Consider the following 22060-nt stretch of genomic DNA (forward strand, 5'->3'; position numbering starts at 1 on the left):
GCCGCCCCCTGCCCCACATTGCACTTGTTCTCCACCCTTTCGAGAGAAACTGCTGGAGGATTCTGGTCGAGGATCAGGCCACCGCCACCCCCACCAACCTTCCCAAACCGGACGTGTCTGCCGCCCCCAGGACCCCAGCACGACTAGACCTCGGCAGTCTGGGGCATCGCGGAGTCAGCAGCGCCCCGGGGCGAGCCAGGGCCAGACGGGGACCCCCTGGACTCCCCGGGGGCCTCCAAGGGCACCTGCCCAAGGCCACCCAGCTCGCGGCGGCCGAGGCGGCGGAGCGGAGCCGGACCTCCCAGCCGTCGGTGGGGGCGGCAACCGCCCGGGGCCTTCCCACGGCTCGGCCAGCGCGTCACAGCGGGGGCGAGGGGGCGCCCGGGGCTGCGGCGCAGGAAAGGGCCCTGGGAAAGGGCGGCGGCGGCGCCCCCGGGGCGGGGCCGGGGCGGGGCCCGACTTCCCGGCTCGCCGCCCGCGCCGTCCGGCGGAGACCCGTGCAGCCCGCGTTCATGATGAAGCGGCCCCGGGAGCCGAGCGGCTCCGACAGCGAGTCCGACGGACCCATCGACGTGGGCCGCGAAGGCGAGCTGAGGTAAGGCGGGCTGGGGTTTGCGGGGCGCGCGGAGGCGAGCCGGCTGCGAGGCCGTCCGCCGGGCTGGCGAGCGCTGGGCGAATCCTGGGGCGACGCAGGTGTGGCGCCACTGTTACGCACACGAATATCCAGGATCCCGCGCGTCTCCGCCGTTTAGGGCTGGGGATGCTTCATGGAGGGAGAGTTCAGCTCGGGGTCTGAGGTCCGGTTGGCGATGTCTTTCTAAGTGCCCGGGCGAGGCTACTGGCAAGGACTTTCCCTGAAGATCTTAGGAACCCTCCCGGGCTGTTGGTATCACACCCCCGGTTCAGAATGCAGTGGCTATGAAGAGTAACCACACCTTCTTAATTCTACTCTAGCTTGGGTGCACTTTTCATATACTGCTGCTGCTGCTGCTAAGTCGCTTCAGTCGTGTCCGACTCTGTGCGACCCCATAGACGGCAGCCCACCAGGCTCCCCCGTCCCTGGGATTCTCCAGGCAAGAACACTGGAGTGGGTTTTCATATACTACACACAGAAAAATTTGCAGGGGAAGAAAATACCCCTTAAGCAAACTGGACTTTGGAATTAAGGTTTGAATATTGAAAAAAATAATCGCTGACTTGCCCATGGGCAATGCAAGGGCCTCGACTCCAGTCAATTCCAGTGCCCTTTCTACCACAAGAGCCTGTTGCCAATGTCTTTCAACTCTTGGTACATTTTCAGACCTGGTGTCAAACCTGTAGAACAAACTAGACTTGTAAAAGCTCTGCTACGTCCAAGTTTTGTGAACAAGCTAAGTTTCGGTTTCTTCATCCGTAAAATGGGTATAAATAATAGATCTGACCTCATAGGATTATTAGGAAAATCAAATGAGATAACCTATATCAAAAGCTTCACACAGAGCCTAGTACATAGCAAATGCTTAATTAGTATCAGGCACTCCATATGTGATACCCAGGACTTGAAAGAGCAGTGGGGACTGACTGTGAGCCTGCAGGCCTGGGTCCTAGCCTCAAATCTGCCATCAACTCACCGTTTGACCTTGGGCCATTGCTTTCTGTTTGTGAGCCTGTTTCCTCATCAGGAAATAAAGGAGAACAGGGAGTAGAAAAGGGAGGCCTCCTGGCTCATCTAAACCTGAATCTCTAGACTAGATTTGCAAAAGGAATTCCGTTCATTCTTAGGGATGTTTCTGAGAGTATGTCATAATTTCAGTGAGCTCCAGTTTTCTGAGACCAGGGGATCCTTTTCAATCACAAGTCCAGTAAAGGGCCACCACCTTCCAATTATTTCTAGCTTATAATAGGAGGTAATTTCCTGTCCATGAGGTTTGGGGGTATATAATACAATTCCCTATGCAACTTACTAGCCTTTAAAAATTGTTTAGCAGAAACTGCTATTTAAAGAATCAGTTCTCTGAGTCTGTGCCTGCTGGGAGCAGAGGAAGGGACCAACGCCATGTGGTGGGGGGGTGGGATGGGGGGGTTGGGGGAGGTGTCTCAAGCTCAGTGTCATTGGGTCTTCATGAATCAGAGGCGTGAAATTGGTGTCAGAGAGCTAGGCCAATGGGAGCTGGCTTCTGTCCTCCCAAGAATTTGCAGCCTGGTCAGTGACCTGCCAGGTCACACAAAGTCCATGGGCAGGATGGAAGATGGAAGGAGAGACAGACTGTGAGCTGTGAGGGCACCTGAACGGGGAGAGGTCACGCACAACCAAATGTGCCAGGAGGACTTCCTGAAGGCAGTGGCATTTGGACTATGGCATAAAGGATCGGTACGTAGTTGTTTTTTTTTCCTATACAACATTTTGTCCTTTCAACCAGAGCCCATTTTTTGAGACTGTCTAGATTCTCTGGCGAGCAGACCCCCTCAGAGGAGAGAAAGCAGTTGGACATCTGGCAGAGGCGGACTTATAGACCCCTCTTTGTAGCACTCACCAGAAGGCCCTCCCCCAGGCAGACATCAATGCTTTAATTCAGGGAGCGCTGAACGATGCCTGCTGTGGCCCAGACCCTGGGCTGGGTGTGGGTGGGAGGGGGGTGCCCAGATGTATCCTGCTCAGCCTCTGCCCTCAGGGAACTCTCTGAGAAGAAGAGCTTCATGGACAAAGAAAGCCAGATAAACAGTGGCGAGGGCCAGGGGACTGAAGCAGCCAGCCTCTCCCCAGGGTCAGAGGCAGGGCTCAAAGCCCTCCCCACTCAGAGTAAAGAGCAGGGCGTGTTCTGTTGTCACTGTGGGCATCTGCCTGGTGGCCGTGTCCTGCCCCACATGTGAGAATCACCCTCAGAGCTCCTATCTGAACCCAGCCCCCTGACACATGTGGGTCCAAACTGGGAATATACCTTTCCCCTTCCCCTCTGCAAAAATTTAATGAGCACCATGCCACATGTCAGGCACTGGTTCAGGGTCTGTGGGCTGCTTCTACATGATTTGAGGCACATGGTGGCCTTTGAAGTCAGACAGACTTGTGTGTGACTCTCACCACCATTAACTTAGGCAAGTGACTACCCCTTTCTGAATCCCAGTTTTCTTCCTTTACAATATGGGGATGCTAATACCTTACCTCACAGGATGAGGCTTTGATAGGGTAATGGACTTAAGGCATATCCAAATAAAGCTGCTCTCTAGGGATTTCCCTGATGGTTCAGTGGTTAAGAATCCCCTTTGCAATGCACAAGACACAAGTTCCATCCACGGGCAGGGACCTAAGATCCCACATGCCGTGGAGCCACTAAGCCCATGGGCCACAACGAGAGAGTCCTTGCACCTCAGGGAAAGATGCCCTGTGAGTCAATGAAGAGCCAATGCAGCCTAATTAATTTTTAAAAAAACTGCTTTCTAAGGGGTCACTGTTTAGTTGGAAGGTGCCATGTTCATGAGGCAGCATGGTCTGATGAAAAGCCTGGATGTCTGTAGACTGGACTTTGTGTCTCTGTCCCTTCAGCTATCAAATGATTATTTTTCCTTACGGTGAAATGGCCCCAATACTTAACGCACAGAGTTATTGTATGATAAATGAAACAAGCAAATGTGGAAGTGCTGTCTAGAACAGAAAGTACTGGCTATGAAGTATACACGGTGGGATGATGACTACATGGGGAGCAGTGGATGAAAAACCAGTAGACTTGGCTTCAGCTCTGGAATTTCGTTTAATTTGCTGTGTGACCTGGAGCAGATCCCTTCCCCTCTCTGAGTTTCCACATTTTACAAATGGGCTGAATGCTCTGTGAGAGCCTTTCACTGGAGACATTGTGAGTCTGCCTCTGGTTGATGGAAAATGAATGGGGTCACCTGCAAAGGCTCCTCAGGGTATTTCTCTAAAAGGAACTGAGGCTGACCGCTGACAGTGGTCATGACTGGTGGCCAGACCACCTGGAACGCTGCCTCTCCCTCAAGAGACCACCCCAGAATTCTGGCTAGGGATCCCTTGATGCCCATGGAACCGATCTTGGGACTCAATGTATTTTCTCTGAGTCCCTGAAAATCTGCTTTATTTTCAGGCTCTCAGTCAAGAAGCTCTCACACCCTCTCCCGGTGTCAGGGCCAGATCACAGCCTGGAAAAGAGCTCGCTCTGGCTGGGCTCTTGGGAGCTGTACGGCTAAGGGGACTGGAGGGCTATTCAGACAGACAGGAAGTAGGAATTAGGAGGGAAAACAATGCTGAATTTGGAGCCAGAAGACATGGATTCCCACGTGGGCTTTGCTTCTCAGCAGCTGCATAGGCTGGGCAAGCTGCTGTAGCTCCCCATGCTCAGCATCCTCATCCGTGAGATGGGGCTCTCCCTCAAAGGAGTGAAGTATTAATACCTGTGGTGATGCCCAGGTGAAATGGGGCTCTCCCTCAAAGGAGTGAAGTATTAATACCTGGGGTGATGCCCGGGTGAAATGGGGCTCTCCCTCAAAGGAGTGAAGTATTAATACCTGGGGTGATGCCTGGGTGAAATGGGGCTCTGCCTCAAAGGAGTGAAGTATTAATACCTGTGGTGATGCCCAGGTGAAATGGGGCTCTCCCTCAAAGGAGTGAAGTATTAATACCTGTGGTGATGCCTGGGTGAAATGGGGCTGTCCCTCAGAGAAGTATTAATACCTGTAGTGATGCCTGGAAAGCTGTGATATGAGGCATGCCTGTGGGATACAAGAGTGGAGGGAGAGGGATGACACTGCAGAGAATCAGGAGGGTGGGGAAAGGGATGGCTGAGCTCCCCTGAAAGGGGGGTGTCAGCCTCCAGCAGATGGTCCCTGAGGAGGGATCAGGCTGAGAGGCAGTGACGCGCACAGTGCTAACCCAATACCCCTGGAGACACCTTACCTACCCTGGAGGGACAAAGGCCCTGTTTCTTAGTAGACCTTGGCTCTTGTGGCTTGTCCGGAGTGAAGCTTTGTAAACAAGCCGCCCTACAGATCTCAGGATCTGGCCCCTTGAGCCCTGGGCCTAGCTTGCTGAGCCATCCCTCCCAGGAGTTTTCACCCGCCTTACATTCTTGTCCAGATGTTTGGATGGAAATAGCCTTTTCCAGATGTAGCTGGACAAAGCCAGGGCCATAGCAGTAGGTTTGGCAAATGTTGATCTGGTCTCCCTTGCAACCTTCTCTCTTTGAGCAGTGATGAAAATGATCCAGCCTCTAATGCCAAGAGCGTTGTCAAGTGGGCTAGAACTCTCCGGGTGAGCCACATATGCTGTTTCATGAAGGCCTAAGACGTCGATTTTATGGTGTCACCTCTCTGTCCTTCAGTGATGCCAAAGGCAAGGGCAGGAGACGGAGCTCAACTATGAGCTCTGTCATGTTCTAGGCTTTGCTGAGTACCGGGTACAACTGTGAATGAGACAGACATGGTTCATGGCTTCATGGAACTTATGGACTTCATGGAGAGATAGACAATCAAGTATCGGGTGGGAGGGGTGATGTCAGAGAAGACTGCCCCAGGAAGTTGGCATTTGAGTTGAGATCTGAAAGGTGGTAGAAGTTACTAGGCACAGGGGCTGGAGTTGGTGTGAGGAGAGGGGGTGGACCAGGGAAACAGTATGTGACACCACAAGAAGGGATTAGTGCATTCACAAGCTGAGCACACAGAGCCGAAAAGAGTTGCGTCTAGGAGGTGATGGGCCAGCGGGGCTACCTGAAAGATGATGGCCTTGATCTTTGGGAAGTCGTGAGGAGTTTAAGAGAGAGACATGATCTGATTTTTTTTTTTAAGATTAAAAAAAATTATTTATTTTTGTCTGCGCTCTGCCTTCGAAGCTGCACATGGGCTCTCTAGTTGCAGTGAGTGGGGGCCACTCTCTGGTTGCAGGACTCGGGTTTCTTATTGTGGTGGCTTCTCTTGTTACTGTCTTCCCAGGTGGCACCGTGGTAAAGAATCTACCTGCCAGTGCAGGAGCTGCAAGAGATGTGGCTTCTATCCCTGTGTCGGGAAGATCCCCTGGAACAGGAAACAGCAATCCATTCCAGTGTTCTTGCCTGGAAAATTCCAGGGACAGAGGAGCCTGGTGGACTATAGTCCGTAGGGTCGCAAAGAGTCGGACACGACTGAGCACAACACAACCACAGTAACCTCTGTGGTTACAGAGCGTGGGTTGCAGTGCTCGGGCTCCGTAGTCGTGGTGCAGGGAATCTTCTCCGAGCAGGGATCGAACCCGCATCCTGTGCATTGGCAGGTGGATTCTTAACCACTGGATCACCAGGGAAATACTAAAGAGTTTTTTTTTTTAACTTCTTTATTGAATTTGTTACAATATTGTTTCTGGGATTTTTTGTTGTTAATTTATTTGGAAGATAGATGCTTTACAATTTTGTGTTGGCTTCTGCCATAAAACAGCGCTAATCAGCTGTTAAGTATACATATTTCCCCTCCCTCTTGAACCTTACCCCACCCCACCCCTACCCCATCCTACCCTCTAGGTTGTCACAGGTTGAGTTCCCTGGTATACACCAACTTCCCATTAGGTATCTATTTCACCTATGGTAATGTATATGTCATTCCTTCTGTTTTATATTTTGGTTTTTTGGCCACGAGTCATGTGGGATCTTAGCTTCCCCGACCAGGGATCAAACCTGCACCCCCTACATAAGAAAGCAAAGTCTTAACCACTGGACCACCAAGGAGGTCCCAGTATTTGCATTTAGATGATCACTCTGCCTGCTTGTAGCGGGTAGTGGGATACAATAAACTCCTGCAGACTAGAAAGGTGATAGAGGCTTGGTCCTAAGATTGGCAATGGAAATATGGGGGACAGATGTAAAATATATTTTAGACATGAGTGGGCAGGTTTTGATGGGATAGGTGAGGACAGAGAAGGAATCAAAGATGGTGGCCGAGTGCTCACCTTGCAGAAATGGGAGATGGGTGCCTTTGCTGAGATGAGAACCCGGGCGGGGGTGGGGGGGTGCGGGGAGGTTTTAGGTGGAGAGGAGCTCTTGGGTTCCTGTTCAGATGTGTGTCTGAAAAAGCAGGAGTCCCCTTGTCTGCAGTGATTTGTGGCTGTGATATCTTCAATGGGAGCTGGGCTCTGGGGGTCTGGGGCCTGGCCGAGGGCAGCCAGTCCAGTCCTAGGTCTGAGTGGGGCCCCTGGCATGTTGGCCAAATGAATGATCCTAAGTGCAGCCCCGCAAATCCCCTTCACTCCAGGAGAGCCTCTGAAGCAGGAGACCCTTAAGACGGCAAGCAGTTGGGCTGAGAATATCAGACGGGCACAGAAAGCCCCAGAGGGCTGAGCCTCCTCCACGTGATGGGAACTCCTGGGGTGTGAGCAAACATCCATCCTTCAGCCAAGCGCGGCGGACCGGAGGCCCGAAGCGATGCGAGGCTAGGGCTTTCTGGGCAGGCCGGGGCCGCGTCCCCAGAGTCCGAGAGGGGCCTGTGACCCAGATGCTGCCTCCCCCTCGGCCTGGCCGCGCAGCGTGGGAGGAGGCGGCAGCTGCAGGCGGGCGGAGGGCGGGCGGCCGGCGCGCCCGGCCCGTGGGAAGCGGCGGCATCTGTTCTTTCCACGCTCGTTCCCAGCGGCTCCCTCTGAAACCCAACCCGCCGGCCCGGCCTTGCCGCCGCCGCCGCCCGTGCCCTCGCCCGCCCCGCCCGGGGGATCGGGTTGCAGGAGCCGGTTGGCTGGGTGCGGTTCTCCCGAGGGCGAGGGGCAGGGGCCGAGGCCCAGTGGGTCAGGTCCGGGCGAGAGTCAAGCCCCCCCATCCCATGGCCCCAGCCGCCGGCCACACTGGGGCAGGAAACTCGGTGCAGGGGAGGACTTGGCCCAAGGAGAAAAGAGCCCCCGGGGAGAAGGGGAGAGAAAGCGTCCCCACCCACGCCTGCCCTGTGCCTCCTATCCCCGGGCCTGGGAGACCTCGGGCGCTGGGAGGGGGCTGTGCCCGCCTACAGCCGGCTCTGAGGTCAGCCCAGGCCAGGGAGATGGTCCTCTAAAAAATCAGCCTTTCTCTTCCTCTCCAGCCAGATGGCCCGGCCGCTGTCCACCCCCAGCCCTTCACAAATGCAAGCCAGGAAGAAACGCAGAGGGGTGAGTGTCTTTCTCAGCAGATTTGCGGAACAGAGGTTTGCCCTGAGTTCCCAGGGGCCTGGCCCAGAAAACCCTGGTCAGAAACACCCCCCAGGGGGTGGGGGGAGCGGGGAAGTGATGCTGCCTGGGTTCAAGTCCCAGTTCTGCCGGTAGCAAGCTGAGTGACCTTGAGCAGGCACTTAAGCTCTCTGTGCCTCATTGTCTCATCTGTGTAACTGAAATCAGGATGGTACCTTCCTCAAAGGGCTGTTTTGAAGTGAATTAATGTAATGTGCTCAGAACAAAAGGTGACACGCAGCTAGCCATTATTAATTATCCCAGTCTTCCCCACTTATCTCTGAGCCTGGAACTTTCACTCCCTCCCAGTGTGCTGAGGGGTGAGTTAGGGGGACAGAAGAAGGATGTAGCCATGCTTCTGTCCTGGAAGTCCAGAGACCCAGAATCCGGCAGAGACCAGCCCCACCACTCATTAAACAAAAAACCTCCTCCATCGAGCCTCATTCTCTTTGTCAGTAAAATGGGCGTCATAATTTCCATCCTGAGATAAGCATTCCGCTACCAGTGTCATGAGCTGAGAAGGAGCTCTTGGGAATGAAAGGCCTTCCCAGCTGCAGAGAGCCATGCCTAGGACTCCTTGACTTCATGACCCAGCAACTGAAGGGGGTCTCCCTGGCCCAGCAGAGGTCTCCAGGGTCTGCTCTGGGGCTGTGGCTGGTGTTTGTATTCTAATTGATTGGTGCCCTGTTGTATCAATGGTTAAATGTGTTGAATACCACTCCTCAGATCAAGACAAGAGATCTGAGTTCTATTCCCAGCCTTGAACTTCCTTGCTGTGTGACCTTAAGCAAATTGCTGCCCCTCTCTGAGCCTTATTTTCTTCCTCCATAATGTAAAAATGGATTTATTGCCCTCACAGGAATATTGTGAAGGAAGACATGAGTCAGTGCCCATCAAAACATGTTGGAAACTGTGATGAAGTGCCTACTTGGTTTTTGTTTCTTTCCTCATTGCTTTTTAGATCATAGAGAAACGGCGCCGGGACCGCATCAACAGCAGCCTTTCTGAACTGCGGCGCTTGGTCCCCACTGCCTTTGAGAAGCAGGTATGTGACACTGCTGAATGTGCTCAAGGAAATACAGCGTGGGTTGCAGATAGGATTCACTTCTCACGGCATCTCTTATTGATTGGTGGCAGCTGCCTGAAGTGCCATGAAGTGCCTGTCGATGGCCAGGAATAAGGGTGATGGAAATTCAAATTGACCAAGGTGTCTTAGGGGCTGTGGCTTTTGGGGTGTCTTAGGGGCTGTGGCTTTATGTCCATCATCGGGTTGAATTCAGTCCTCAGAACGATGCCGAAGGATTGGGACTATGATGCCCATTGCACAGGTGAGGAAACTGAAACACAGAGAGGTGAGGTAAATTACTCCGTACTCCAGATCACACAGCTAGTAAATAGCAGAGTGGAACTGGAACAGACTGTGTGATCCTAAAGTGCCCTGTCCCTCGGCACTACTGACATTTCCAGAGCTATGTGAAAGTAGAACAGGCTGCTTGGGGAGTAAGGCTCTGTCATTGAACATGCTGGGGTGGAGGGACTCCAGTCGGGAGTCAGACAGTTGAATCAATCAGACAGCCTCAAAGACTCTCACTGTGTGCACTATGGCACCATCATAGGTCCTGTGACTTCCTTTTGCTGGAGAGAACAAGTGAGTCGTTCCACCGACCTTTACTAAAACCTTCACAAGCCCAGCCATGAACTAGACTCAGTACCTACCTTCAAGGGACTCGCATGGAGAGTCCAGCCCTTAGGTTTCACCTGGGAGACCAGGTGATGCTGAAGTCTCCAGAAACATTTCCCAAGAGAGAATGAAGGACGAGCAGGTGCTTTGGGGTAAGACTATGAGCCAGATCTTGGGTGTGTGTGTAGTGAGTATGAAGTTGGATTTCTGGAAAAGCTGATCTAGGAGGCAGGTGGGTATGCAGGAGTGACATTCTGGTGATGGTGCTGGAAGCCACGGAGGTAGAGGGGACCCTCTGAGGAGATTGCACAGAGCAAGAAAAGTGGGCCATCACCCACTGGGAACACCACTGTTTTAAGGGTCAGTTAGAGCAAGAAGACAGGGGAGGAGGGCGTTTAGGAACTGATGGTAGAGCAGGCTAAAATGAGAACCGAAGAGAATCTATTAGCTTTGGAAAGCTTGGCCAAAAGAGAAGCCCAGTTTCAGGCACTGGTGGAACTGGAGGAAGAGGGGAAAATTGAGGCAATGAGTGTTGATTACCCTGTGCAGGGGAGGTGAGTGACAGAGGTCAGCTAAAGACCATCGCTCTTCTGTCTTCTGTACACACAGGGCTCCTCCAAGCTGGAGAAAGCTGAGGTCCTGCAGATGACGGTAGATCACTTGAAAATGCTCCACGCCACTGGAGGCACAGGTACTGATCCTAAACTCTCCCGGAGTCATTCCTACAGCCAGTATTTGGGGGCTGGGCCCTGGGGATACAGTGGTGAGCAAAGCAGACACGGTCCCTGCCCTCGTGGAGCTCACTGTTCACAGAGGGGCTGAAGCAAAGCTTGTCTCTCTTCTTCCTTTGGCATCACCCTCTCTGCTTTCATTGTCTCCCTGTGTCCTGGCCTTTCTTCAGCTCCATTCCTGCCAACCTTGAACCTTGGAGGAACTCTTCTATAACAGACTACTGGTCCCTCCCTTCCTCCAGGGCCTTGTTAAGCATCGGCCTGAATGAGCGCATTCTCAGTGCAATCCCAGTGGGAGATTTTTAGCCATGGCGGTTCATTGGTGTGCCAACCCACTGATCTAGGCTTCTGGACTCTTGTGATCTTGGTGGTGTTGGGGGGAACTTGCCACACTCACAGTTAAAGATCAGTTGTGGGATGGTAGTAAGATGCAAATGTAATTCATTCTGTGATTTTGAGCTAGTCCACTACAAAAAAGTCACGGAACTGCGGTTTTTAAAAGACTTCTGGGCAAATGGAAATTTTGAAGCTGCTCTGTGTGTTTTCGTAATTTCACCGTTGGGAAACTGTGAAAGCTCCACAGACCTTGGCTGTGAAGACTTAAGCCCTGAAACCTTAACTTGCTACCCGTCAAGGAGACAGTTGCATTTTAAGTGAGCCAGCCTGGTGCCTCTCAAGCCTTGGTGTGCAGCGGTGTCATGTAGGCGCAGGCAGAGTCGTGGGTCACAGCCCAGCCATCCCAAGGCAGCAGGTCTGGATTGGAGTGTAGGAATCTGCCAGTTTAGCAAACATGCCTGGTGACCCTGCTGCAAGTAGTGACTTGGAAAACTTCCACTAAAGGAATGCATGGCTGACAGTGGAAACTGTCTCTAATCAACCAAGGGAGGAGACAGTTCAAGCTACATTTATATTTATCCAATTTAAAGAAAAATAGTGACTAATATTTTGGCATCATTTTATAGTTTCCAAAATGCTTTCTCTAATGTTATCTCATTTGATTCTCATAAGAATCTCGAGGGTGGGTGGTGGTGTCCTCACTGTATTCTGGCTAAGGGCTGATGGAAAGACAGAGAATTGTGGCTGAGAGCACTGGCTTTGGATCTGAACCCTGACTTTATTGCTTACTAGTTTTAGGACCTTAGATGATTGATTTAAGCCCTTTATTCCTCAGTTTCCTCATCTCTGAAATGGGACTAATGATAGGTTTTTATGAGGTTCAAATTAGCTAGTGCAAATTAAGTACTTAGGAAGAACCCAGCAAATGTCAGTGAAAAAAGAACAGTCTACAGAGAGAGGTGATTTACTTTGCTCAAAGTTGCACAACTAAGTAGACACCAGGGCCAGGTCTTGCCTCCAGGGAGGCCTGGCTCCAAACATAGTCTCCTGCCAAGCTGTCCCTCTGTGGGGGCCTCAACCATGAACCAGGGGACTGATATTTGTTGCCATGATCATGAGGCCAGTCCTCAATGGGGCTGTTCCATCCTTGCCCAGAAGGTGACTGAGAGAGGGCAGGAGTGGAGAGGCAGTGAGAATGTGAATACTCTTGTTGGCAGTCCCCCTGGTCACCCCAAATTAACAGGTCCCCAAAACAGGGTCTCTGGCTTGAGGGCAGCAGCTGAGGTCCAGGGTGGGATCCTGCTTCCTAGACTGCACTTTGTGCTGGGAAACAAACTCGAATACCTATGGGGGCCCAAGCAGTCATATAAATGATAGTTCACTTTTCATTTGTTAGGTATTTCTGTGCACCATTTCATTTTGTCCTCCCTTCTGTGTGTAGCAAGTACTGTTACATGCCCATTTCACAGCTCGGGAAATTGAGACATGGAAAGATTAAGAATCTTGTCTGTAGTCAGAGTGCTGGTTAAGTCCATGGTCAATCAGCTGGCCTCCGAAGACCTCACGCTCCATTGCTACTCTCCGCTCCCCTCTCCAAGGACTCTCCCAGCTCTGATGGCTCTTACACCACTGCCCAGCATCCACCCCATCCTCAGAGCTGTTCCACACCTCCGTGTACACCTGGCAAGCGTCTGCTTAAATGAAGTTATCTTGGCCACAGAGTTTCTTCTTTGGGTTAATCATGAGTTATGATGAAAACAATATATTTTATAACGCTCTGTGGTTAGTGAATTTATTTGGTCCTCAGACCTCACCTCCTCAACCCCAGGTGTGTGTGCGTGTGCTCATTTGTATCCAACTCTTACAAGCCCATGGATTGTACTCCACCAGGCACATCTGTCCATGGAATTTTTCAGGCAAGATACTGGGATGGGTTGCCATTTCCTCCTCCAGGGGATCTTCCTGACCCAGGGATCAAACCTGTGTCCCCTGCATTGGCAGGCGGGTTCCTTACCACTCCCACTTTACAGATGGGGAGACTGGATCTCAGAAAGGTGAGGTGACATGCCCAAGGTTACAAAGCGGGTGAGTGAGGAAAGCAGGTTCAGAACTCAGGACAGTCTGATCTCAGGCTCTGTGCTTGTCCCCTGCCCGGCATGCCCTCATCGTGCCTCACTTTTCAGGATTCTTTGATGCTCGAGCCCTGGCGGTCGACTTCCGGAGCATCGGTTTTCGGGAGTGCCTCACTGAGGTCATCAGGTACCTGGGGGTCCTGGAAGGACCCAGCAGCCGTGCAGACCCCGTGCGGATCCGCCTTCTCTCCCACCTCAACAGCTATGCAGCCGAGATGGAGCCTTCACCCACACCTCCCGGCCCCTTGGCCTTCCCTGCCTGGCCCTGGTCCTTCTTCCACAGCTGTCCAGGGCTCTCTGCCCCGAGCAACCAGCTCGCCATTCTAGGAAGAGTGCCTGGTCCCATGCTTCCCAATGCCTCCTCTCTGGCTTACCCCATCCCGGCCCTCCGAGCAGCCCCCTTGCGCAGAGCTGCTGGCACCCTCCTGCCAGCCCGGAGGAATTTGCTGCCCAGTCGAGGGGCATCTTCTACCCGGAGGGCACGCCCCCTGGAAAGGCCAGCTGCCCCCCTGCCTGCGGCCCCCAGTGGCAGGGCCACCAGGGGCAGCCACATGGCACCCCTCCTTCGGTCTCCTTCCCCTGTCTCCCCTGGCATGGTGGGGTCTCCTGCTTATATGGCTGTTCCTGCCCCCAGGCCCTCTTCCCCGGGGCTAGCTGGGAGGCCAGCAGGAGCTATGCTTTGCCGCTCCTGGGTCTCCGAGATCACTGAAGTTGGGGCTTTCTGAGCTGGCTTTGCCCCCAGGAAGGAGGAGAGTTCTTTTTCTAGGAGTTCTAAAAACGGCGTTGCCTTTTCTGCTCTGCTTCCTGGACTGGTTATGTATGAAGGTATCTTCACCCATCCAAGGAACCCTCCTCCTTTGGCCCATCTCCCCTCCTCACTGCTTGTCCCAGCTTCTCCTGGAGCTGTTCTGATCTCAGAGTCTGGGTCTCATGTCCTCCCTGGACAGAGGAGTCCCAGGAGAGTCCCCCAAGAACTGTGCCCGGACCCCCTTTCTGCCTGAGAACACAAGGGGCAGGAGGCGTTAATCTCAGGTCTGGGAACAACGCTTTAAAAGGCCCAATGACCTAAGGCGTGCTGCTTCCCCAGAGATCAGACCCCAGCCAGGCGCAGTGACTGCCTGGCTGCAGCCTTCCCAGGCCCCTGGGCCGGAACATAGTGTCTGTTTCACTTCCTGAGATAGAAACCGCACTGGGCCACTAAGAGGTCTCCTGGGAACCCTGTCTGCCCCAGCCCACCTATCTGCTCCCCATCCCAGTGAACCCCAGAACAGACCTGCTGTCCACCACAGCCAAGACTGGGGACTGGGAGCCCAGCAGGGCCGGCGCCTACGCTCTTCCCAGCTGCCGACACCCACCCTTCAGGTGACCACAGCTCTCTGCACACAGCTGGGAGGTCTCTGGGCTCCGTGACTGGGTGTCCTCACCCCCAGGCCTCAGACAGTGTCCCCAGACAGGAGCCAGGCTTGTGCAGCAGAGAACCCAGCTCCCTGCCTCCCGGATGGTCACCTCCTCCGGGCCTGTGGCCCCGTCGGATACACAGCACAGAAGCCGCGTTCCCACGTGACGGCGTCCAGAGAGGAATCCTCTTGGGAATCAGCACCAGACGTTTGTGCTGCCTGGTTTGCATCCGGCTCACGGAGCCCAGACGGCTGGGATCGCCAAGGGCTGTCAGGCTGGACAAAAATAGCTGTGAGGAGGGGCGAGAAGAAGGACAGTCAGAGGCGGCTCGGCCCTTCAAGGTCACGCAGTGGGTCGAGGGCCTGGGATCCTCTTCACCTGGGATTCCATGTGCTGGCCGGCTTTGCCCAAAGGCCCTTGGGTTCCCCAGTTCCCGCCCGCCACTTTCCCTCTAAGGGGACAAACGGCCCAGAGACGCCCCCAGTGGGACAGAAACTGAACAAGATGGGGAGGGCCAGAGCTGACACACTGCCCGCCCAGCGCTGCCAGATGCCTGTTAAAATGAAGAAGCACTTCTGTGCCTGTTGACAAGTATCTGCTTTCCCCGACTGCCTCCGGGTGCCCCCACCACGTGGCTTTTGCCCAGGACCCTGGGCTGGTTAACGCGTGGCTGCCCCAAGGCCTTGGGGCCCTCCCGCTGGCAAGTCATTGGTGCTGACTGTGCGGTTATCAAATGCTTCTATCACCCCTGGAGGAGTCTCCTACCCCTACCCTGTGATGGAACTACCATCCCCAGAGGCTGAGTTTGAGGAGACTGCATGGGCTTAAAAAGTAGAGTTTGCAAAAGCCCTGGGGAGAAAGGGCCCTTTCAGACAAGTGGGTAGGAGAGCAGAGATCATTTAAATGACCCAGAAAGCTCTTTTGAGAAGGCGAATTCCTCAAGGAGGGATAAAGAACTAAAGGCATTCTTTTACGCCTCAGTGTGAGGTGGTTGGATCAGATTCTGCTGTCTTCCACCTCTTTCTGTGTGGAGAGAGAGACGTCATTTCAGGGAACAGGTCCCTGGCCGGGATTGCTGCTGAGGGACACAGAGACGGAGGGGGGCTGCCAGCAGGTTCCCTGGAGTTGGGAGGGGCCACAGAGGTTGGTGGTGGAAGGCAAAGACCAACTTCACCTTTCTTACAGGGGGCAGGCCCCTCCCCCACCTCCTCTCTTCCCTGGCACCCTCCTCCTCCCCGGCCACTGCTCCCCGGACATCAGGTCAGTGCTCCAGTCCTGCAGTTTGACCACCTCCTAGCCCAAGAATCCAACATCTCATGGCAGGATAGTGGGAAACGTTTTTCACGTTTCAAATACCCTGTTTCAAAAGAATCAGTTGACACCGTTGAATGAGGTAGGAATGACCCAGAACCTTCAGCGTCTTAGTTGCTCTTGGGTTCATTCTCCCTGAGAGACTGTGGGGGAAACAGTGACTCTGTTTATTGGTTTCCATGGCTGAGGGCACGTGTATCTTTGTTTATGTTCCCAAACCTTTCTGGTGCCGCTGACTCCCACCCCATCGTTGGGGTTGTCACACATATTCAATAAAGTTTTTTTTTAGCTTTTCTGAAAACCTCTGCAAAGTTCTAGTTCTTGCATGTGTCTGGAGTCCGTCCATTTCTCTCTGAGCCCACAGCCCCGACCCTGTTATGACCACAGCACCTCTCCCCAGACCTCTGCCCTCCGAAAGGTCACTCTGCTTCCTTCTTGCTTTGCCAGTCAGTTCTCAGCACAGCCAGAGAGAGCTCTAAACATGCAAACCATAGCATATCAACCCTGGTTTCACGTCCTTACTCCACTTCCCTATTATTCTAAGGATAAAAGCCAAGCTCTTTTTTTTCTGCTCCCAAATTCACTTTCAGCCTTTTTCTTGCCAATCTCAAGCTTGTTGCCTGTGCTTCTCCCACCCTGGCCTTCCTTCATTTCTTCCTTACTCCAGCCTCATTCCCATTTCTAGGACTTCGCATCTGCTGTTCCCTTTGCCAAGGATGCTCTTCCTCTACCCTTTGCAGGCTGAAAGCTCTTCATACTCTCAGGCTTTGGCTGAAATGTCACCTCCTCAGAGAGTCCCACCCTGACTACTGGGCTTGACTCTATCTCAGAGTCCTCTATTCTTTTTTTCTCATATGGAATTTACCATTGCACATCCATTTGTGTGTTTACTTGCTGGTGAACTGTCTCCCCCACTGGCGCATAAGCTCCATGAGGCCAGGGACCATGCCTGGTTTGCACTCCACCCTGTATCCAGTGCCAAGCACGGTGCTGGGCTCAAAGTCAGGGTTCAATCAATATTTGTTGAAAAAATGAACTGGGGGAGGTGAGGAATCTTCTAGACTTGTGTTATTGGATGATTCGGGCTCCTCTGGGCTGAACCCCGTGCTGGTCAACTTCAGGGGGTGGCTGGAGAGCACATTGAGAGCCAGGGCCAGGGGACTGGAAGTTCTGGCCAATGGTGAGGGGACTCTGGCCAAATAAAAGCACGAGCGTGCTTGCTCTGGAGTGCACTCTGACAGCTGGGAACAGGCAGGCCGTTTCTGCCAGAAGGTCTTGTTCTCCACTCTTGGCCCGGTTCTCGTCAGTGGATTTGGCTTGTGGTGAATCCAGGCAAACATTTACAGAGGTCTGCTCCATGCCAGGCCAGGCATGGCAGAGCCAGAGGTGATGAGGACAATGTCCCCCTGAGGGGGTGCACCCTCTAAGTGGCAGCTGGGTGGAATGAGAGTGAGAGGGAGGTCTGTTGAGAAGGCTAAGGGGTATCAGCCTCTGCTTAGCAGGGGTCATGAGGGAAGGAAGTGCAGGAAGGAAGCCTTCCTGGAGGAGGATGAAGGGAGGTGTTCTAACCATGAAGGGAACATCCTTTGGGGCAGCTCTGGAAGATGGCCTGAGACAAGCACTGTTTTCAGTGGCAGAGTGAAAGACAGGTAGTCTGGGCACTGAAGCCAGACTTCTCAGGTTCAGGCCCCATTTCTGTTCACTTATCAGGACTGTGGTCTTAGGCAAGTTACTTAACACCCCTGAACCTTCTCATCTTTAGAACAGGGACGATAGCTGTCATAGCTACTGTTAACTGAGCAGTAGACTACATACCACTGTGCTAAATGCTTTTCTTGGAACATCCCCATCTTATTACAATATAGAAGCTGGGCAAGACATAGTCTACTACGGCTAGGCAACAAGTGAATGGATAACACACAGAAAGTCCTTGGTACAATGCCAAGGGGTATGTATGAAACATATGAAATGCCCGGTCCAAGCCATTAGTGTTATTGATGGAAAGAGGCTGGATCCAAATTGTGAATGTCATGCCGAGTTTGGACTTCAGCCTATAGGCAGTGGAAGCCATGGAAGGTTTTGCCAGGTGAATGCCAAGCTTAGACCTTGTCTAAGAAACTTCTCTTTGGTGTGGTGTGGACACCTGGGAGGAGCAGTATTCAGACTCAGTGCCACCTGTTCACTGGAGACACCTCAATCTTTTGAAACATCAGTGTCCAGGCTCTAGAGATGATGGTTTAACTTACCTGCAGTGGGATTTGGGCATCCCATAAGGCAATGTGAAGAATCAGGACTTCTTTCTTGGTCAAGGTAAATTTCAACTCAATAGGTGGTCTGGACTCCAGTTTATGAGCCTGAAAAGGCTGCTGCCTTCTGAAAAGTAGAGAAAAGTTAATTTCCACAAGGGCATCTCTGTTCTCCAGCACCATCCTAGTCCATGGCCCAGAGTAGATACTTAAGAAACTTTATGTGTTGAAAACTTTAGGGACTTACACAGTTGCCCTCTGTATCTGTGGCTTCCACATCCACAGATTCAACCAACCACGGATCAAAAAAAAATTTTTTTTTAATTCCAGAGGGACTTCCCCAATGGTCCAACAGTTAAGACTCCACGCTCCCATTGCAGCAAGCCCAGGGTTCAATCCCTGGTCAGGGAACTATATCCCACAAGCCACAGCTAAAAGGTCCCACATGCTACAACTAAGACCCAGAGCAGCCAAATAATAAAAGAAAAATAAATAAATATTTTTAAAAAGACATTAGCTTCCTTCCCTCCTTCCTAGAGAATGAGGGTGGGAAAAATCACATCTGGATATCATCTGATCCCATTAATAGCAGCAAACATTTTCAAGCCCTTGAGCTATATTATCTCATATAATCATATGGATGATATTTCATGTAGTAGTAGGTTCTATTATCATTTTACAGAAGAAATTGAGACCTAATTTGTTAGTGAAAGTATCCAAGGTTCAAAACACTAATGAATTTTCTAACCAAAATTAGACTTCCCTGGTGGCTCAGATGGTAAAGTCTGCCTACAATGTGGGAGACCTGGGTTCAATCCCTGGGTCGGGAAGATCTCCTGGAGAAGGAAATGGTATCCCACTCCAGTACTCTTGCCTGGAAAATTCCATGGACAGAGGAGCCTGGTAGGCTACAGTCCATGGGGCCGCCAAGAGTCACTGAGCGACTTCACTTTCACTTTCAACCAAAAGTAAAACCTAGGTCTGTCTGATTCCATCTTAAAAATATATATATATATATATATATTTATTTGACTGCACTGAATCCTAGCTGTAGCATATGGGATCTAGTTCCCAGGGATAGAACCCAGGTTCTCTGAATTGGAAGCTCATAGTCTTAGCCATCGGACCACCAGGGAAGTCCCTGTCTGATTCCATCTTAATACGGAACACAGCTTCTTTCCCCAGCGGCCTCTTGTAACACAAACCCAAACCATTCAGTGGCAGGTCATATAGGGCTGGTGGTCTGGCCTGCCATGTTAGCCTGGGAAGCCCTTCAGCTTGGCCATGCTCTTTTCCCCAGTGCTAGTCAGAGTAAAGCTCAGCAGCTGTAACAAAGAGGCCCACCAATAACTCCGTGGACAAAAGAAGATGGAAGTTTATCTTTCATCTAACTGCCTAGTTGACCATTCCAGAGCAGCCAGAAGCTATATCCATTGCAGACATTGTAGAGCCCAGATTCCTTCCATCATGATTCCCTGCCATTCTGCAGAGCATTCTCCCTGCATTGTTATGCTAGGTCTCCCTGAATTCAAGCCAGCAGGAAGGGAAAGAGAACTTGGCAGAGATGTGGCCACAGACTTAAAGCCTGGGCCTCGAAGTAACACAAAGGTGTCCTATCCATCCACATTTCCCTGGTGAGAACGTTAATGAATAGCCACATCGAACTGTGAAGGAGGTTGGGAAATGAATTTTTGCCCAATTCTCTGACATAAGTGTGAATAAATATTGGTAGATAGTTTCTATCACTTCACGCTTACCTCCTATCCTGGGAGGCTAAAAAGAATGTGGGAATCAGCGTCATCAGTAGCTACCACCTGGCTGGTTGTGTGTATGTGTGTGTGTGTGTGTGTGTGTGTGTGCGCACTTGATCTGGAAGACAATTCACTTTGAGTTGGAGGAACCAAGTATAGGGGCTCCACTGGGGTAGGTTGGATACCCATGAATAGCATTGTGTCCACTGGACCCAGGTCCCTGGAGAAATTGCCTAGGGACACACCGTGTAAGAAAGGAGCATTTGTTGCTCTAGGATGCCCAGTGGGTGCCCAGTGGGCGCCACGCTGGCTGATGATCATCACCTAGGGACTGTGTACCACACGGAACCCTAAGGGCCTTTCTGCATCCTGTCTCCCACTTGGGGAGGAGGCACGGATAAATGCTTACATCTTCCCTGACCTAGATGGCTGTTGTGTCTTTTTGTCTTCCCAGCTACCAGGGACACAGCCAGCTCAGGAGCTCTGGGTCTCACAGGGCTGTGGGTTCTGTTTATCTAAGTTGAACTTCACGTGAATAGAGCCTCTGAGATGCCTTCCATTAGTTACTTGACAGCAGGTGAAAGGGGGCCAGGTGCCGAGTCTCCAAAGACAGACATCCAGGCTCTGGATTCTTCTTTTCTGCTTCATGTATGAGTTAAAAGAGGGCTTCCCAGGTGGCTCAGTGGGAAAGAATCCACCTGCCAAAATGCAGGAGACACAAGAGACGCAGGTTCGATCCCTGGGTCAGGAAGATCTCCTGGAGTAAGAAATAGCAACTCACTCCAGTATTCTTGCCTGGAAAATTCCATAGATGGAGGAGCCTGGCAGGCTACAGTCCACGGGATCACACAGAGTAGGACACGACTGAGCGACTGAGCATGCGTGTAGGAGGTAAGAGAAGCCAGGCTGTTGTTCAGTCCGTGAGTCTCAGAAAGCTGCTGGCCCTCAGCCCAAGGGCCATTTTTAAAAATTGGAGGACAATTGCTTTACAATGTGGTGTTGGTTTCTGCTGTACGTTAATATGAATCAGTTATAAGTACACATGTGTCCCTCCCTCTGGAACCTGTCTCCCATCCCACCTCTCTAGGTTGTCACAGGGCGTTGAGCTAAGCTCCCTGTGCTACACAGCTGCTTCCCGCTAGCTGTTGTACACATGGTGATGTATGGGTGCCAATGCTGCTCTCAGGCTGTCCCACCCTCTCCTTCCGCTGCTGTGTGCGCAAGTCTGTTCTCTATTTCTGCAGTTAGTCCCTCAGTCGTGTCTGACTCTGAGACTCCATGGACAGAGGAGCCTGGAAGGCTACAGTCCATGGGATTCGCCAGGCAAGAATACTAGAGTGGGTAGCCATTCCCTTCTCCAGGGGATCTTCCTGACTCAGGGATAGAACCTGGGTCTCCCACATTGTAGGCAGATTCTTTACCATCCTAGCCACCAGGGAAGCCCTGAGACTACTCAAGTGGGTTGCCATGCCCTCCTCCAGGGGATCTTCTCCACCCAGGATCAAATCTGAGTCGTCTCTTATGTGTCCTTTATTGGCAGGTGGATTCTTTACCACTAGCTCTTGTCTGGGACGGAGAAGGCAATGGCACCCCACTCCAGTACTCTTGCCTGGAAAATCCCATGGGCAGAGGAGCCTGGTAGGCTGCAGTTCATGGGGTCGCGAAGAGTCGGACACGACTGAGCGACTTCATTTTCACTTTTCACATTCATGCATTGGAGAAGGAAATGGCAACCCACTCCAGTGTTCTTGCCTGGAGAATCCCAGGGACGGGGGAGCCTGGTGGGCTGCTGTCTATGGGGTCGCACAGAGTCAAACAGGACTGAAGTGACGCCCAAGGGCCATTTAAATTCATTCCTGCCAAGCTCAGCTCAGGTAGTAAAGAATCTGCCTACAATGCAGGAGACCTGGGCTCAATTCTTCTGTCGGGAAGATCCCCTGGAGAAGGACATGGAAACCCACTCCAGTATTCTTGCCTGGAGAATTCCATGGACAGGGGAGCCTAGTGGGCCCCAGTCCATGGGGTCACAAAGAGTTGGACACGACTAAGCAACTAACACACACACACTCGGGCCATTTAAATTCAGGCTTTGGGCAAAATCTGAATTCCATTCCTCTGCTCAAGGAAGTCCACTGTGGCAACACCCTGTCCCGGGCACCCCAGGTATTCTGTTGGAGCTTCTGAAAATTAACCAACCACTCATTGCCTACAACTCCAGCAACCCTGAAGGGAACCAGTCAGCAAGCATGAAAAGCAGTGATCCTTTATGTCACACATCAACAAAACATTTCAAAGTGCTTTCCTATGCATCACCTCACTTACAGCTCTCAACAGTTT

The 22060-nt window shown here is 52.1% G+C and overlaps 1 protein-coding gene across 5 annotated transcripts; it reads left to right on the forward strand.

The window, feature by feature from the left end:
• Window positions 1–447: 447 nt before the first annotated feature.
• On the forward strand, window positions 448–16027 carry HEYL (hes related family bHLH transcription factor with YRPW motif like). 5 transcript variants are annotated; one of them, XM_019957762.2, is made up of 6 exons: window positions 487–595; window positions 2221–2350; window positions 8018–8080; window positions 9099–9182; window positions 10428–10509; window positions 13069–16027. In XM_019957762.2, the coding sequence occupies exons 2-6, from the start codon at window positions 2294–2296 to the stop codon at window positions 13740–13742; spliced, it is 960 nt and encodes a 319-aa protein (XP_019813321.2). In that variant the 5' UTR covers window positions 487–595; window positions 2221–2293; the 3' UTR covers window positions 13743–16027. The 5 variants fall into 5 exon arrangements, with proteins under 5 accessions (XP_019813320.2, XP_019813321.2, XP_019813324.2 ...); XM_019957761.2 differs by lacking the exon at window positions 2221–2350 and having other exon boundaries at window positions 448–595; window positions 8014–8080; XM_019957765.2 differs by lacking the exon at window positions 2221–2350 and having other exon boundaries at window positions 498–595.
• The last annotated feature ends 6033 nt before the right edge of the window (window positions 16028–22060 follow it).

The sequence above is a fragment of the Bos indicus genome, chromosome 3 (genome assembly GCF_029378745.1).
Source record: "Bos indicus isolate NIAB-ARS_2022 breed Sahiwal x Tharparkar chromosome 3, NIAB-ARS_B.indTharparkar_mat_pri_1.0, whole genome shotgun sequence".
In the NCBI taxonomy this organism is placed as follows: domain Eukaryota; kingdom Metazoa; phylum Chordata; class Mammalia; order Artiodactyla; family Bovidae; genus Bos; species Bos indicus.

What these genes read in the sequence shown, in the direction of transcription:
- HEYL (XM_019957761.2), top strand. Translation starts at nt 513, where the DNA reads ATGATGAAGCGGCCCCGGGAGCCGAGCGGCTCCGACAGCGAGTCCGAC. An exon ending in GGCCGCGAAGGCGAGCTGAG is followed by an intron (nt 596 to 8,013) that starts GTAAGGCGGGCT and finishes CTTCCTCTCCAG; the next exon opens with CCAGATGGCCCGGCCGCTGT. An exon ending in CCACGCCACTGGAGGCACAG is followed by an intron (nt 10,510 to 13,068) that starts GTACTGATCCTA and finishes CTCACTTTTCAG; the next exon opens with GATTCTTTGATGCTCGAGCC.